This window comes from Hemicordylus capensis, chromosome 7 (genome assembly GCF_027244095.1).
Source record: "Hemicordylus capensis ecotype Gifberg chromosome 7, rHemCap1.1.pri, whole genome shotgun sequence".
In the NCBI taxonomy this organism is placed as follows: domain Eukaryota; kingdom Metazoa; phylum Chordata; class Lepidosauria; order Squamata; family Cordylidae; genus Hemicordylus; species Hemicordylus capensis.
Window position 1 is genome coordinate 38,056,118 of NC_069663.1, and position 16,753 is coordinate 38,072,870.

The 16,753-nt window shown below is 45.7% G+C and overlaps 1 protein-coding gene across 7 annotated transcripts in view; it reads right to left on the reverse strand.

The window, feature by feature from the left end:
• Positions 1–10,248: 10,248 nt before the first annotated feature.
• Positions 10,249–16,753, reverse strand: part of NIPAL3 (NIPA like domain containing 3) — a 35,634-nt gene continuing 29,129 nt past the window's right edge. For all 7 annotated transcript variants that reach the window (XM_053268512.1, XM_053268508.1, XM_053268509.1 and 4 more), the window contains 2 exons: positions 14,772–14,866; positions 10,249–13,190 (listed from right to left, as the gene is read on the reverse strand). In XM_053268512.1, coding sequence (XP_053124487.1) covers positions 12,991–13,190; positions 14,772–14,866 — 295 coding nt within the window. In that variant the 3' untranslated portion in view covers positions 10,249–12,990. The remainder of the gene's footprint in view (positions 13,191–14,771; positions 14,867–16,753) is intronic.

The following is a 16,753-nucleotide window of genomic DNA, read 5'->3' on the forward strand; positions in this document are numbered from 1 at the left end:
TTAGGGATGTGCATGAACCTTGGTTCATGCAGTGGTTCAAATACAAACCGGTTTATGGTTTGGTGAACCAGTTTGTTCTGGTTCAGGCGAACCATGAACCAGTTGGGTGGTTTGAGTGCGGCGGCGAGTGGCAGCTTTAAACATGAGTACAGCAGGTGCTGACCTGGGTGACAGCCGCTCCATGCGTCTTCTGGCTGTGGCGGTGCTCTCCCCAGCAGTCCATGCACAGCAGCGGCACCAGCACGCATATGGCCTGCACGCATATGGCCTCCACGCATGCGCGGAAGGCATGTGCGTGGTCGGTATGGTGCTGAAACTTTCTAGAGGCCTGCAATGTGAAGCCACCCTCTTGTGATTGTGTATGTGCTGTCCACTGCAGTCAGTGGCCTCAAGGCCATAAAAAGAAACCAACTGTGTTCCTTATTTACTTGAAGAGGAACACATTTTAATCCTAAATAATGAACAATTCCTTGAAACAGGGAGCAGGTGGCAAACCTACTAAGGTTGCCATAACTATGTGGAATGAAGAATTCTAGCATTCCTTGGAGATGCACTAAATGCACATATTCTGGCTATAAGTGATCGGTGGATTCCCACACTGGGCCTGCAAATTAAGAAGATCATGCAAGACATCACTTATTTTCTCCTCATAGATGTCTATTAGTTAATAGTGGCTAAAAAGTGAAACAAAGGTTTGAGAATCAGTACCCCTTTTATTGAATGAAGCCATTTAAGATAACATAAGCAGGTTCCAAGCTTCACACTGTTCTTGGTGGAGTAGCATGTTTGCCAAAAACACAGATGTGAACTTGTTCAAAATGTGCAATCATCAACTTCTCCTTTACTTTCAGTATTTTTCCATATATATCCAGCTTGCAACTACCATTAATCAAGTGCCCCCTAAATCAAGCGGCAGGCAGATGGCTTCCACAGCTTTTTTTAAAAAAATAAACTGAATGGCAAGTCCGTGCCCAAAAACAATTTAATGAAAAAAAAATGTTCTTGAGGATAGTTTGTTTACTTCCCTGAAAAATCCATATGGCCAGCGTTAATTATATTGGCAAGGACTTAACAAGTTTCACTGGCTGCATTCCAAGTCTCTGCTCATCCCCACTTTATAAATGTATTAATTGTAAGCCTTCAAAGAGTATATGATTTTGGAGACTAAAAAGGTGAACATTATATAGTCTTTAATTTTAAGGACCTTTAAGCTCAGCCATCATGATATCATTTTCTTATTTTTGTAAATGTCCCAAATTACAGCTTGTATGTTTGTTTTCTGCTGGAGTGATGTTTGCATTATAAATAAAATTATATTTTATTTCACTTCAGAGAGCAAAACACCACATTAATTAGCAGTGTGTTTCCAAACCTGAATTTGCAGAGATGATAATCCATGAGCTAGGCTCAAATTTTTGGCTATTGGTATCACTTCAGGGGGAAAACGCTCGTAGTTATTTTCGGCAACATCTAATCCCTGAGAGATGGAAAATAGATGGGAGCACTCTCACAATTACAGCTTTCTATCTGTTATCACCCCTTCTTTATCATAAGAACATAGACCATAAGAACAGCGCTGATGGATCAGGCCCAAGGCGCATCCAGTTCAGCATCCTGTTTCCTACAGTGGCCCATCAGATGCCTCTGAGAAGCACAAAGCAAGAGGTGAAGGGATGCTCTCTCTTTGCTGTCGCCCCCCTGCAACTGGTATTTAGAGGCATCTTACCTCTGAGGCTGGCCTATAGCTACCAGACTAGCAGCTACTGCTAGACCTTTCCTCTATGAATTTGTCTAAGCCTCTTTTAAAGTTATCCAAGCTAGTGGCCACCACCACATCCCATGGCAGAGAATTCCATAGATTAATTACACGCTGTGTGAAAAAGGACTTCCTTTGGTCAGTCCTAAATTTCTCAGCCTTCAATTTTATGGGATGACCCCTAATTCTAGTGTTATGAGAGAGGGAGAAAAATTACTCTGTCCATTCTTTCTACTCCATGCATAATCTTATACACCTCTATCATATCTCCTCATAGTCGCCTCTTTTTCAAACTAAAGAGCCTCATAAAGAAGGTGCTCCAGGCCCCTGATCATCTTGGTTGCCCTCTTCTGCACCTTTTCCAGTTCTAAACTGTCTTTGTTAAGATACAGTGACCAGAACTGTGCACAGTACTCCAAATGTGGCCGCACCGTAGCTTTGTATAAGGGCAATATAATATTAGCATTTTTATTTTCAATCCCCTTCCTAACGATCCCTAGCATGAAATTTGCCATTTTCACAGCTGCCGTGCACTGAGTTGAGACTTTCAATGAGCTGTCCACCACGACCCTAAGATCCCTCTCCTGGTCAGTCACCAACAGCTCAGACCCCATCAGTGTATATGTGAAGTTGGAGGTTTTTTGCCCGAAAATGCATCACTTCACACTTCCTTACATTGCACCGCATTTGTTGCCCACTCACCCAGTTTGGGGAGATCCTTTTGGAGCTCCTCACAATCTGTTTTGGATTTCACTACCCTAAATAGTTTAGTGTCCCTAAATAAACTAGAACAAAATAAAAAACAAAATAGTTTGTTTGCCCCCTGCTAACTGGGCAAAGAGGAATGTTTTTAACATGGTGATTCTCTTTATTTAGCAGGGGGAGAGTAACTGGCCCTATCCACCCCCATCACAGTACCTCCAGTGACTTGCTGGTGTCTATCTTATGTTTCTTTTTAGAATGTGAGCCCTTCGGAGACAGGGATCCATCTTATTTATTTATTTCTCTATAGAAACCACTTTGGAAACTTTTGTGGAAAAGGTTGTTGTTGTTGCTGTCATCTCCTCTGCAAGTTTAGCCACTTTGCTGGTTACCCCAACTTCTAGAGCATTTATTAACAAGTTAAAGAGCACTGGTCTCAGTATCCCTACCCTATAGAGAGAAAGTGCAGTCATTTTTGCACAGAAGAAAGGTTTAGGGTCAGGGTCATAATGAACAAATTGTTGTACACTCTCCTTGGAGTAATCCTTGGAGAACATTCCTGCCAATTTAAATTTCGTGTTCATTCCTCTGACATCCACACAAGTTTATTGTAGTTTGTGTTTTTAAAAACTTTGTATCTTTTAAAACATGATTGCAAATGTGGCTGTTGCAGGCCCGATGGTTAGGACAATAAAAGCATGAGAACACGTTTTGAAAGCACTTCAATGCTATCACCTCGTATTTTCCATCTCTAGGGATGCAGACCTTGTCAAAAAAATCACAATGAGCATTCATCCCTGCAGGTGGTACTGGCCACCCCAGCTGGCTCCTGTATCACAAATGCAAATACAGGAGCAACATCTGTAAATGGGCAAAGAGGCCCTTTTGAAAGTGTTGACTCGCTTATCTTAGCAAGGGTGCAACAGTCCCTCTCCAACCCCAGCACTGCTTCCCTCAGGTGTCTGCTGCTGCTGACCACCTTATGTTCCCTTTCAGATTGTGAGCTCCTTGCAAACAGGAAAACATCCTGTTTAATTAATTTGTGTAAACCACTTTGAGCACTGTTGTTGAAAAGCAGTATATAAATATTCACAGAAGTCACCTTAAGTGGTGTAGCGGGGAAATGCTTGACTAACAAGAAGGTTGTCGGTTTGAATCCCCGCTGGAAACACCTTTATCGGGCAGCAGCGATATAGGAAGATGCTGAAAGGCATCATCTCATACTGCGCAGAAGGAGGCAATGGTAAACCCCTCCTGTATTCTACCAAAGACAACCACAGGGCTCTGTGGGCGCCAGGAGTCAAAATCGACTTGATGACACACTTTACCTTAGTATTGAAGAAGCAGGTAGGAGGAGGGAATGCCTTATCCTTTCCACAGATTAGCTGCTATAAATGCCTCTTTGAGGCCATTTTTCCTTCCACCAGGGCTTACAGTCTGGGAGGATTTTTGCAAAGAGGGTGGAACAGGCAGGTGCCAATGGTGGTGACAGTGGGGTTAAGCAGCCCCTCCCACTCCTGCAATTGTCCCCTTCCTCCATATTAGAGTTATGAAGCAAATAAATAAATAAATATTTAATTTTTATTAAAATAAAATATAATGATTTCAACTGTTTAATTGATTTAGTTTTTTAAATTGTTTTTATTTTGATGTAAACCGCCCTGAGCAGAACTCCAATTTATAACATGCAGGTCAATCCTAGCCGAAGCACAGTTTGGGAGCATGTTTTCATAGTTCTTTTTCCTCACCCACAAATTAACCCCCAAAAGGAACCAATGCAAAGTCATTAACAGAGCCAGCATGGTGTAGTGGTTAGAGTGCTGGACTAGGTCCGGGGAGACCCGAGTTCAAATCCCCATTCAGCCATGAGACTTGCTGGGTGACTCTGGGCCAGTCACTTCTCTCTCAGCCTAACCTACTTCACAGGGTTGTTGTGAAAGAGAAACTCAAGTATGTAGTACACCGCTCTGGGCTCCTTGGAGGAAGAGCGGGATATAAAATGTGTAAAAAAAAAAAGTCAGTATCAGTTCTGCATCCCATGCAATCCATACAAATGGGTTGAAACTCACCAGACTGCCAGCTCTGTCATAGCTCCACTTTTCCATGTACTGCCTACCCAGCACCTATATGAACAATACACACCATTGTCCTTATTTAGGTGTATCATAAAGCTCAGTTTATTTAAACGTACCATTGTGAAAACATTCAGACAGTACAGTCAGCCAATATTGGACATGTACAATTAATTGTACAGAGCTATACAATGAAACCATCATCCTGAAAATAGAAATCGATTCAGAGTTGTCTGCTGTTTCCCTAGAGAAGGCTTAGATAGTCTTGGAACGATTCAGAGAAGCTTTGGCTCTGATCAGCAGTCCTACTAGCATGCTACAGAGTAAATGGGTATTACTGTAAAGAAACCTGATGATCAGGAAAAAGCAATGGCCAACATGCAAAGCAAGGATGCATTGGTGCAGCGAGAGACAGCCACTTAACAGAACTTGCCACCTGTCTGCATCAGTGAAGTGAGATAGCAGCCATTTTTGGCATCCTCTTCTTGCCTAGGAAGCCCTCTATGCCATCCCAAAATATGTCCCCGAAGTCTGCACAGTCTTTGGGGACATAATTTTGGGTTGGCTTCCTAGGCAAGGGGAGAGAGAGTCAAAAATGGCTGCTTCCCCAGCACAGTTAGTCTGGAAGAGCTGTTCATCTCTCCTCTCACTGCACCAATGCATCCTTTTGCTGCATATCAGCCACCATCCTCTCTACAAATCTCCATTATAATTATCAGACTTGAGAACACTGGATCTGTGTTAGGGTTCCCTCTTTCCTTCAGACAATGGTGGCAGGAGAGCAGAAGTGTGGGGACCAAGAAGAGACAGCACACAAGCCAAGGCGAAGGAAATGGGCGCCCGCACTGCCATGCTGCTCAGAATAGAGATGGTGTCTCTAGACTGCGACACAGCTCCTGTGTTTGGCTCATTTGGGAACCCCAGGCCTGAAAAAATGGAGGCCCTTCAGAGGATGTCCTCTCCCCCATTAGTCCCAAGGGTACACAGAGTTTGTGTTCGTTCTCACATTCACACACACCTTCTACAAAAGTAGTGGTCAAGGTGTGTGTCTCACAATACATTCCTATGTGGATTTCCAATGTTACTATAATGTTAGAGGTGTTTGCTTAACTCCAACACAGTTAAGTGTCCTGGAGCACTGAAATAACCCCACACTGCATGAAAAGCCTCCAGGACAAAAGAGGTGTTTCTTTGCCCTGTGGAAAGCTGCACTCGACTTATCGAAAGAGTTAAGTCTTCAAATTTTAAGAGGAAAGTGTAATGGAAGAGCTGTAGGAAATCCCCTCCAACTCTCAAGTACTGAAGAGCATTTATTTCCTTGATGATCTGTTAGGAAAATCCCCTGCCATGAAGTTATTTTCCAACTCTAAGATAGGCATTCTGGGGAAATCTGTGACATGTTTCACCGTCTAATGAAGTGCTATTCCTTTCAAGGACCACCTCAGAAACAGATACCAACCAGGCTTGCTTTCAAACCTGTTATTTCATTTGCCCCAAGAACGAACACACACGGTAGGCACCCAAATGGCATGACGCAGAGGATCAGTGACTGCTTGCTTTAAAATAAGCTGTGGGTGGCACACAGACTTTTGATCAGAACAGTGTTGTTGGACTAGAGGAGTCCACGGATGCAGGAAGCTGTTTTAGGAACATAGGAAGCTGCCATATGCTGAGTCAGACCATTGGTCCATCTCGCTCAGTATTGTCTTCACAGACTTGCAGCGGCTTCTCCAAGGTTGCAGGCAGGAATCTCTCTCAGCCCTGTCTTGGAGAAGCCAGGGAGGGAACTTGGAACCTAGATGCTCTTCCCAGAGCGGCTCCATCGCCTAAGGGGAATATCTCACAGTGCTCACACTTCTAGTCTCCCATTCATATGCAACCAGGGCAGACCCTGCTTAGCTAAGGGGACAAGTTATGCTTGCTACCACAAGACCAGCTCTCCTCTCCTCTTATACAGAGTCTGACTCTTGATCTACCTAGTTCAGTATTATCTGTACAAACAGGCAGCAGCTCTCCATGACTTCAGACACGGATCTTTCCCAGCTCTATTCCTCTCTCGCATCCTGTCTGGGTTTAGGCCCAAAGGCAGAGAGCTGGAGCATCATAAGCCCAAAGCAGGAAAAACGGCATTTTAAGGGAGCCTCCCTGCTCCAAATTCATACCAAGAAGGTGCAAAACTCAACAGAGTCGTTCCTATTTTATAAATACCACTTATGAAACCATCAAATAACCAACAAAAAGTGCAATCAGTTAACACAGAGGGCCATATTAGGAATGTAAGAGCAGCCTTGCTGGATCAGACATATCTAGTCCATCACCCCGTTTCACACAGTGGCTTACCAGTCGTCTTGGGAAGCCACACAACCAGGAGATGAAGACATGCTTCCTTTCCTGCAGCTGCTCCTCTGCAACTGGTATTTGGAGGCACCCTGACTCTAAACATGGAGGCGGCCCATAGCCATCAGGATTAGTAGCCACCGATAGACTGGTCCTCCATGAATTTGTCTAAGCCCCCTGTAAAGCCATCTAAGCTGATGGCCATCACAACACCCCATGGCAGAGAATTCCATGGATTAATTATGCACTGTGTTAAAAAGAACTGTTTATTGGTTTTAAATTTCCTGGAGTTTAACCCCAAATGGAGAAAGGGACAAATAACTGCAGGTACAGCATATGGTTGTTGGGTCAGGCAGCTGAAAAACCAAACAAAATAGATGCCATTTTGTGGCTCTACAGCCTAGAGGCCTGCAGCATGCTCATAATCAGAAAACAACCTCCTGCATTAATAATCAAAAGGCAGCAGAGAGATTAAAAAGGCTGATTCCTCTCTCACACCCCCTCATCTCCTCTGCCATGTAGCCCGTTAATGAGCAAAGCACATTGCAAAGTTCACAAATGAACAGAAGAAGCTTTGCCAGTGGTGTCAGCTCAGCACCCGCAAGCTATCCAATAAGCTTTTGTCTCCACAGTATTGGTCTAACAAGAGTGACATTTTGTCAGAAGTGCACAATGCATCATGGCAAAGGGAAGAGAGACCCTTGAATGCAAAAGGATGCCACAGGTAAACACCGGACTTTCTTCTCTCTCCACCAAGAGCAATTGAGAGCTTAAAGCAATAGTGCAGAGGCTGAAAAGCTAGCCATTCTTACAAGCCTTTGAAAGATAATTATTTTCAAGCTGATTGTAGGGGAGTTCACATGATCATAACTAGGGTAGGAGAAGGCCTCCCGCCAGTGGGCCCTCTATTTTTTTCCATTTCTGTGTGGAATGAGTTTTCTTTTGGGTGGCAGTATCAAGGCAATGTGTACACGTGTGCATTCAGAGTGGGGCCTTCCTGATTCAACCTGAGCGGGATCTAAAATTAACTGAGCGGACATCAAAAAGCTTGTGAGCGCATGCACATGCGCATGCCTTAGAGGGAACCCTGCCTCCCACCCTAATTCTGGAGCTGTGCGAGCACCCATTTGCCAATTGTGCAAGAGTTAAAACCAAGGTCAGAGGTACCCTCTGTGCTCATCTGCTAAGCAACAGCTGGGTTAGAGAACTTTCCCTCCGACTTCATTCAGCCATGAGATAGGAGGGAGTCCTCCTATCAGCTGCTTCTTAGCCCATGAGCAAGGAGAGAGCCTCCAACCTTGGCTTTAACTGACAGACGGGAATGCACTCAGCTCCCGAGTTAGGGTAGGAGGCCTAATTATGATCGTATGAACAGCCCTTGTGTGTCTAAGAGGTGATAGTATCAAAAGCCTAAAAAGGCAAATCTGGTTCGGAAAACCAGCGTTCGTGAAACTGCTGGAATCCAGAAGAGTGTTCACCTTGCCTTTGGTTCTGGCCCCACATTCCAGACATTTAGGTTGTGATGAAACAGCTGTTATATTCTATCCTTTCCTGGGATCTACCCTCAGTAGAGAGATTTATCTGATCCCAACTCTAGGAGCACACCACACCTTCAAGGTAGGCTGCCAACAGTTGAAGACTGATCTAAGCCACTGACTAGGCTTAGACAAGGCTTCAGCAACCTAGAACTGTCCGGCGTGGGACTTACAGGTACTGTACAGCCAGAGTCCACGCAACACAGGTCTAGACAACAGATGGAGTGGCATGCTCCTAGACTTGGGATCAGAGCAATCTCTCTACTGCGGGTAGATCCCAGGAAAGCACAGAATAAGCCCCGTTCCATCACACAGGCTTGCCTTCCAGACTACACGCCTGCATTAAGAATACCCCATGTAGTAGACCAGACCTCAAAAGTAGCAGCTGGTGAAGAATCCAGGCAACAGGGGAGTTAGTCAACTGGTTCATAGCCTACATTGACAACAGCTACTTCTGCAATTGAAAATAGTATAGGACAGTGGGGTTCCCAACCTGTTCCCAAACCCCTCCAGATGGTGTAGGACGACAACTCCCCATCACCCCCAGCCTCAATTTATTTTGGAATTAATTTTTAATTCCCAAATAAATTGCTTGGGAATCCCTGGCACAGAAACACACATAGGAAGCTGCCTTGTACTGAGTCAGATCATTGACCCATCTAGCTCAGGACTGTCTACACTGACTGGCAGCGGCTCTCCAAGGTTCCAGACAGGAGTCTCACCCAGCCCTACCCGGAGATGTTGCCAGGGACTGAACCTGGGACCTTTTACATGCAAAGCAGATGCTCTTCCACACTGAGCCACGTCCTCATCCCCTAAGGCAGGGTTTCTCAACGTGTGGGTCCCCAGATGTTATTGGACTTCAACTCCCATAATCCTCAGCCCCAGTGGCCTTTGGCTGGGAATTATGGGAGTTGAAGTCCAATTACATCTGGGGACCCACACGTTGAGAATCCCTGCCCTAAGGGATGATGTTCATCTTACTGCTCACACGTAAGTCACCCATCTAAGTGAAAAGCAAGGCAAATTCTGCTTAGCAAGATAATTCATGCTAGCTACCACAGGCTCAGCTCTCCATCCCTTTGGGATGCCACATTCCCATTCAGGTAATGAACACAGGTGTAGCTTCTCACATGTGCACCCGAGGAGAAGGCAGACGGAAGGACAGAGAGGGACTCTGAAGGGTTCATCTCCGACTAGAACAAGTATTGCCAAGTTTGCAGAGCTTCCAGGTCTTGTGGTAGCAAGTGTGACTTGTCCCCTTAGCTACACAGGGTCCGCCTTGGTTGCATATGAATGGGAGACTACATGTGTGAGCACTGCAAGATATTCCCCTCAGGGGGTGAAGCTGCTCTGGGAAGAGCAGAAGGTTCCCAGTTCCCTCCCTGGCAGCATCTCCAGGACAGGGCTGAGAGAGATTCCTGCCTGCAACCTTGGAGAAGCCGCTGCTGGTCTGTGAAGACAATACTGAGCTAGATAGCTCAATGGTCTGACTCAGTATATGGCAGCTTCCTATGTTCACAAATTCCTTGGAAGAGGTGGTGGTCTAGTCATGCATATATGTGTGCACACATGCACCCCACCTACCCCCACTCATTTTCACTACTCTACAACTGATAAGGGTTGCGATTAAATGGACCCATGGATTTCAACTGAACTTCAGCACAACCAACTTTCTCTGGATTGGATCGATGGAGTCTTGCTATCTTCATAACCCAGGAAGCAACCTTGAAATAGGCTTTTTCATATATATCTATATTTTAATTCTGCCAAAGAGCTGGACCCAAAGCTGTTTATTACCGAGGGCCCCAGGAGGGTTAAAAATAAATAAATCAGGATGCCAGTCTAAGGGAACAAGTAACTTTTTAATTCATGAGTGGAAGTATCAGATTGGCCTGGTCTACATACACAGCCGATTTAAGTGGAAGAATGGACTGCAGATTAGGGAGCTATTTTTGAATGCTGTCTCATAAAAATAATCACTGCAAACAAGCAGAGAGAACAGGTTCTGTCCCAGCCTGCTCCCTGTCGCGGGGAGAATCCAAGAAGTAATCTCCCATCCGCCATCTGAAATGAGTCCATTCTACAACTTTAGCCTGCCGTATGTGCAGACCAGGCCTTAATTAGACATATACAAGGAGGAGGAGCCATCATGGTATTGCTGTGTACAGCATGTATGTATGAGAAAAGCAAGAATAATTTAAGTGCAAACATCAGGCAGACACGAAAAGGAAAAGTTTAATCTAGGGCTGTACATCTTATTCTGCCCTCCTGCAGATGCTGGACTACAACTCCCATCATCCATGTGGCTGGGGATGCTGGGAGTTGTAGTCCAACCACGGATGAAGTTGCGCAGGTCTGGTTTAATATTTGTGAGCTTGGGAAATCCAGATGTTCTAGCCCCATCATGCAGGCACTCTCAAATTTGGGTCCCCAGATGCTGCTGGACTACAACTCTCACTATCCCCAGCCACAAAGACCACTGTGGCTAGGGATGATGGGAGTTGTAGTCCAGGAGCATCTGGACACCCAGGTTTTGAGAACCCCTGCCCTAATGCACCTATATTCTGGCAATCTCAAATCAATCTGAGTGCAACATGAGCCCAATTCACACAGCTTGCCAGCTCCAAAGTGATGGATCCTCCAGTCACACATGCCTCAGATGATCACCTTGCATAGGACCTCACTTCAATGGTTATCTTGACAAAATGTATGCATTAGGCAAAATTTTAACCTGGGCAAACAGCCGAGCATCGAAGATGTATCCAAAAAACTGAGAAAAGCAATCTTCGGGGGGGTGGGGTGGAGAACTGGAAGACAAAACATTTGGGGAATGCAATAGCATTTCTTGCCTTCTACACATACACAGCATACTATATCCAAGTGGTGAATTGTCCTAATCTTCCTTTTTTAAAAATCACTGCAGCCACAGAAAGCGAACAAACATTAACCTGAGAATGCCAAATGTAATCTCCTAGAGTCCACTTCATTTTAATACAGCATTTGCTGTGTCACACCTGGGAGTTCAATCTGGGCCTTTAGAAACATTGAGGAATCAACCAACCATGCTTTGGGGGGGGGCGGTGGCAGCAATGAGGTCATGGGAGGTAATGTGAGCTGCACACCCACTTTGGAGGACTGGAACTAGTTTTGAGTTGCCCAGCATGCAATGGGCATGTAGCCCTCAGGGACATATTTTTGTATGTCAGAGAGCAGTTACAGTGGGAGGAGCGATGGACGACATTCACTGCAACAGAGAAGTATGTCCCCGGTGGCCACACAACCCTCAGGGACATATTTCTACCAGTTGCAAGGCAATCTTAGGGGAAATTTGCCCTTCTCACTGGGCACAGCCTGAGTGCAGAAGGTTGCTGAAGCAGATGCACAGCCCCACCTTCTATACCCATTTTCAGTAGTCTAGATCTGAGCCAATGTATTTTTAGGAGATGTATGTGAAAGCCAGGGGAAAGTTTGGAGAGGAGAACATGAACAAGAGAGGCTTGGTCTGAGATCTTCAAACTTCAGTGGCCTGCAAGGTTTTCTCCTCCTGCTAGAAAAGCAGTAGGTGGACTGTAGAAGTGAGTTTACTTGCACAGGAATTTACATTCACAAGTTCTGGGCAAGGAGGAGAACTCAAGGCTTTGATTGCACCCTGACTTATGCTGTCTATGCACTGGGGCTGTGTGGGAACCGGCCCCAGTACAACAGTCTAAATCCGCTCTTGGAGAGTTTGGTCAGCAATGTTATAACTACCACGTCACCAGTCTTCCCTGTAACAGGGATTCCCATATGTTGTTGACTACGACTCCCATGGCCCCCATTTGCAATGGCCTTTGGCTGGGGATTATAGGAGTTGTAGTCAACATCTGGGAATCCATGTTGCAGGGAACACTGCACATGACCCTCTTCAGTTCACCTGATGTAGCCATTCACATCCTGTTACTACAGTCATCCTTGGTCAACTGTGAGGGTTCCATTCTGGGAAAATCTCGCGGTTGGCAAGCCATTGAAATCAATGGCAAAGAGAGGGTTTGGGGAACCATGGTCATGAAAGGAACACAAAATACAGATAAAGGGGGGGGGGAATCCCTCCAAATCGCCTTGAGTCAGTAAGAGGAGTGAAGGGGAAAACCAAAAATCACCCCCCCCCAAAATCATCCCCTGAGCCCCCAAATTGCACCCCCCCACCGATTGTCAAAAATTCTCACTAGACTGCAGATACTCGGGTTGCAGTTCGCAAGACCTGCCACAATTTCCCAGTCGCGGATACTTAAAACTGCGATTGGGAAACCCGCGGTTGGCGATGACTGTATTGAGATATTTGTACTTTGTGTTTTGCTGGTCGATTGACCGAAACAATAAAGATTTGATTTGTACTGAAATATAGCAAGGAATGCTTTTGCATAAACAGAGGGGAATTCTTGATTGCCAAGACTCAGACTTTGAAGTTAGGATTTGATACTTAAACCATACCTAGGCTGACCTTTTGTTGCAGAAGATCTAAGAGTGAGTGAGATAGAGATATATATAAATAAATAAAGAGACCATGCATCCAGAGGCATTGTGTACCAGTCCCTTGAAAGAGTATTCACTCTCTTTTGCTGTGCTCCATGACCCGATACGGAGGGGCTGATGTTCCTTTCGAACCGTGTTCCTCCTGAACTATCGGTAGCGTAGCAGGTGTGTAGATCTCGGCGATGGCATCGTTATTCTCCAGAGCGCCATAGGAAAAGGAAGTCTTGAGGTCTGGCTGAACAGCAGTGCCATTGTCGTGCAAATTCTGCATGCCTAAGAACAGGGAGAACACAGAGACCCGATTCAGTAGTTGAGTGGTGGGGGAAGAAATAGAAGAAGCAGATTCTTCCTCATCTCTATATGAAGCTGCCTTATATAGGGTGGGATTTCAGACAACCCACAGACAGTCCAGTTCCTGGAGAGGGCATGGGTGGGCAAACTCTAGGGCAGATGGTCTGCTCCCCCTCCCGGCTCTAGGGCAGGGGTGGGAAAACCTGGCCCTCTAGCTGTTGTTGAACTACAGCTCCCATCTTCCCCAGCACCGTAGCTGAGGATTATGTGAGCTGCAGTTCAATAACAGCTGGGAGCCAAATTTGTCCACCCCTGATCTAGGGGCACAATACAGCCAATGGGCTGAAGTGAAGCCGGTCTTGGTGAGGTAAATGCCTGGATGGGACACTCATGTATGCCACCTTTAAGGATGGGGTCACAGCTCAGTAGAGCATCTGCTTTGCATGCAGAAGGTCCCCGGTTCAATCCCTGGCAGCATCTCCAGGTAGGGCTGGGAAAGACTCCTGCCTGGAACCTGGGAGAGCTGCTGCCAGTAAGTGAAGAAAATAGTGAGCTAGATGGACCACTATTATTATTATTTTTATTATTATTATTGTTTACACAGTTGGACAGGTGTTATTGACTGGTTTGTTTTATCCAGACATCGAGTCCTTCCCAAGGACCTGGGATGGCTGCATTTTATCATCAATGTTGTTGCTGTTATTATAGATATCGTCGCAGAATATAGGCTGTTCTCAGTAAAGTTCCTGTTTGTATTTGGCTGATGGTGATTTCTGTGGCCCCTAAAGAAATCACCATCAGCCAATTACAAAAAGCAACTTTACTGGGAACAGCCTATATATTTTTAAATATTTTTATTATACATTTTCTATCCCGCTCTTCCTCCAAGGAGCCCAGAGCAGTGTTAGTTTCTCCTCACAACAACCCTGTGAAGTAGGTTAGGCTGAGAGAGAAGTGACTAGCCCAGAGTCACCCAGCTAGTCTCATGGCTGAATGGGGATTTGAACTCGGGTCTCCCCAGTCCTAGTCCGGCACTCTAGCCACTACACCATGCCGAGTCTGACTCGGTATAAGGCAGCTTCCTGTGTTATGTTTTGCAAGGAGAAGGTCCCAGGTTCCTTCCCTGGCAGCATCTCCAGGTAGGGCTGGGAGAGAATCCTGCCTGAAACTTTGGAGAAGCCGCTGCCAGTCTGGGCAGACAATCCTGAGCTTGATGGACCAATAGTCTGACTTGCTATGAGTCAAATTTGTCTCATTGACAGTTAATTATTTTTCTATGTAAACTGCTTCGGAAACCTTTGCTGAAAAGTAACAGTAGTGCCACACCTGCACAGCCAGTGACACGCTGAATGTATTTTTAAAAAGGGGACTTTTGCACTAATGCGCAATTCTGAAAATCTCCATCGTCAGCGCAGGTCTGTGACTATGCAGGAGTGCAACCTTGTTTGTTGCACCAAGGGCTTCCTTGGTCAGGATCTCCGCCACTGACTTCTGGTGGCGGCTGTTTATACAAAGTGTTTTGATTTCAACTAGCCCGTTAAAAGGGTGGGTTCTTAGGACTACCTGGCATCGTATCCATGGAGATGTAAGGTTCGAAAAGGATAGATTTCCTCTTGTTTCTAGTGATCAAGAAGACTCCTAAAAATGCAATGAGGCACCTGGGGGAAAAAAGGGGAAGGGGGAAAAATGGTTTTGTGAAGTGAGGAGGAGGAGGAGGAGGAAAGGAAGTGGTCAAAAGCAAGAGAAAGAACTTGAAGGTCATTTGTTCTCAGGCTTCTTTTTTTTAAAATGCTCAAAAGGTGTAAATTTTCCCACAGACTAACCCAGTTCATAAGACAAAGCAACACAGTGAACAAGCCGCTTTCAATGTTGGGTCCCCAGATGATGTGGGACAAAAACTCCCATCACCCCACTGGCCACTGTGGATGGGGAAGATGGGGGGTGTCCAACAACATCTGGGGACCAGTATTCCCTGTATCAGGAATCCCCAGATGCTGCTGACTACAACTCCCATAATCCCCAGCCGCAATGGCCTTTGACCATAGCAACTGGGGATTATGGGACTTGTAGTCAGCAACATCTGGGGATCCCTGTCACAGGGGACACTGCTGGGGACCCAAGTCTGAGGACTCCTGCAGTAAACAGTCCCAGATGCATTAACAAGATAATGCATTCATGTGAGAGAAAGCATCCCACTTTACAAGAGCGGTTCCTGGACTGCATTGAAATAATTCCCCTTATACCAAGAGGGAAGAGGATACTTCAGATCAGGGCTGCACGTCCTTGGCCCTCCAGCTGATGCTGGACTACAAATCCCATCATCCCCACCCGGAGTGGCCAATAGTTGGGGATCATTGGGAGTTGAAGCCCAACGTCTCCAGGAGGGCTGAAGAAGTCCAACCCAGCTTCAGATGAATGATTGGTTACAGTATGTGTTGAAGAGGGAGATTTAGTTTCTGGGATCATGATCTAGGCTTCTTTAAGGAAGCACCAGAGGTACACCTAGGTAGTTTTGGAGACTGGGCCTAAAGGCCTTTGGAGCCCACTTCCCCCCCGCTGCAAGTCAAGCATCATCCCCCCCACACCCCGTGACACATGCAGTATTTTTAACACATGGGTTCTTGAGGGCACAAACACCAACTGAACTCACAAGAACGTAAGGATGTAAAACAGGTATATTTATGCAAAGATGCATGAGCAGAAACTCTTCAATACACAACTTAACATATTCCCAGCCCACATATTTCTTCCCCCACTCTGTCTCTAAAGCAGAGGCCATGCTTGGTGCAGGTCATAGTTCTGCTCAGATGCCCTAGCAATGTGGTGACCACACCACTCAGGACAGACTAAAGAGGATTTGGAGGCCCCAAAGGGGTGGAGGCGGCTCTGGACTTCCGCCTGGATGTCCAAGGGTAAGAATGTCTGTGGGAAGCACTACTGGAGAAAGATGGGTTGCACCTCATGGGGATTGAGAATATGTCTGGCAGAAGCATGAGAAACCTGAACAAGAGTAATTTAAACTAAATCCTGTGGGGACAGAGAGAAAAACCTGGGGGAAAGCTTGACTAACAAGCTGAAGGTTGCCAGTTCGAATCCCCACTGGTATGTTTCCCAGAAACACCATATTGGGCAGCAGCGATATAGGAAGATGCTGAAAGGCATCATCTCATACTGTGTGAGAGATGGCAATGGTAAACCCCTCCTGCACTCTACTAAAGAAAACCACAGGACTCTGTGGGTGCCAGGAGGCGAAATCGACCTGAGGGCACACTTTACCTTTACTAAAGTCTTGGATGTTACAGAAGAACTGGGGGAGTTGTGGGGTTGCCTTGCAGGGATTAGTAGAAGAAAGAAAATCTGATCATCATTTAGATCTTCAGCTAGAATATCTAGAGATAACCCTCCTTTATTTAACAGTTCAGATAATATCCCAATATTGTTGTCTTACTATAAGCAGATAAAGAAAGATCTACGTGGAAGAAGCAGTGTGAACTGGAAAGTTTACTTCACCATTTAAAGGCACAAATCAGCACAAAATTAGCACC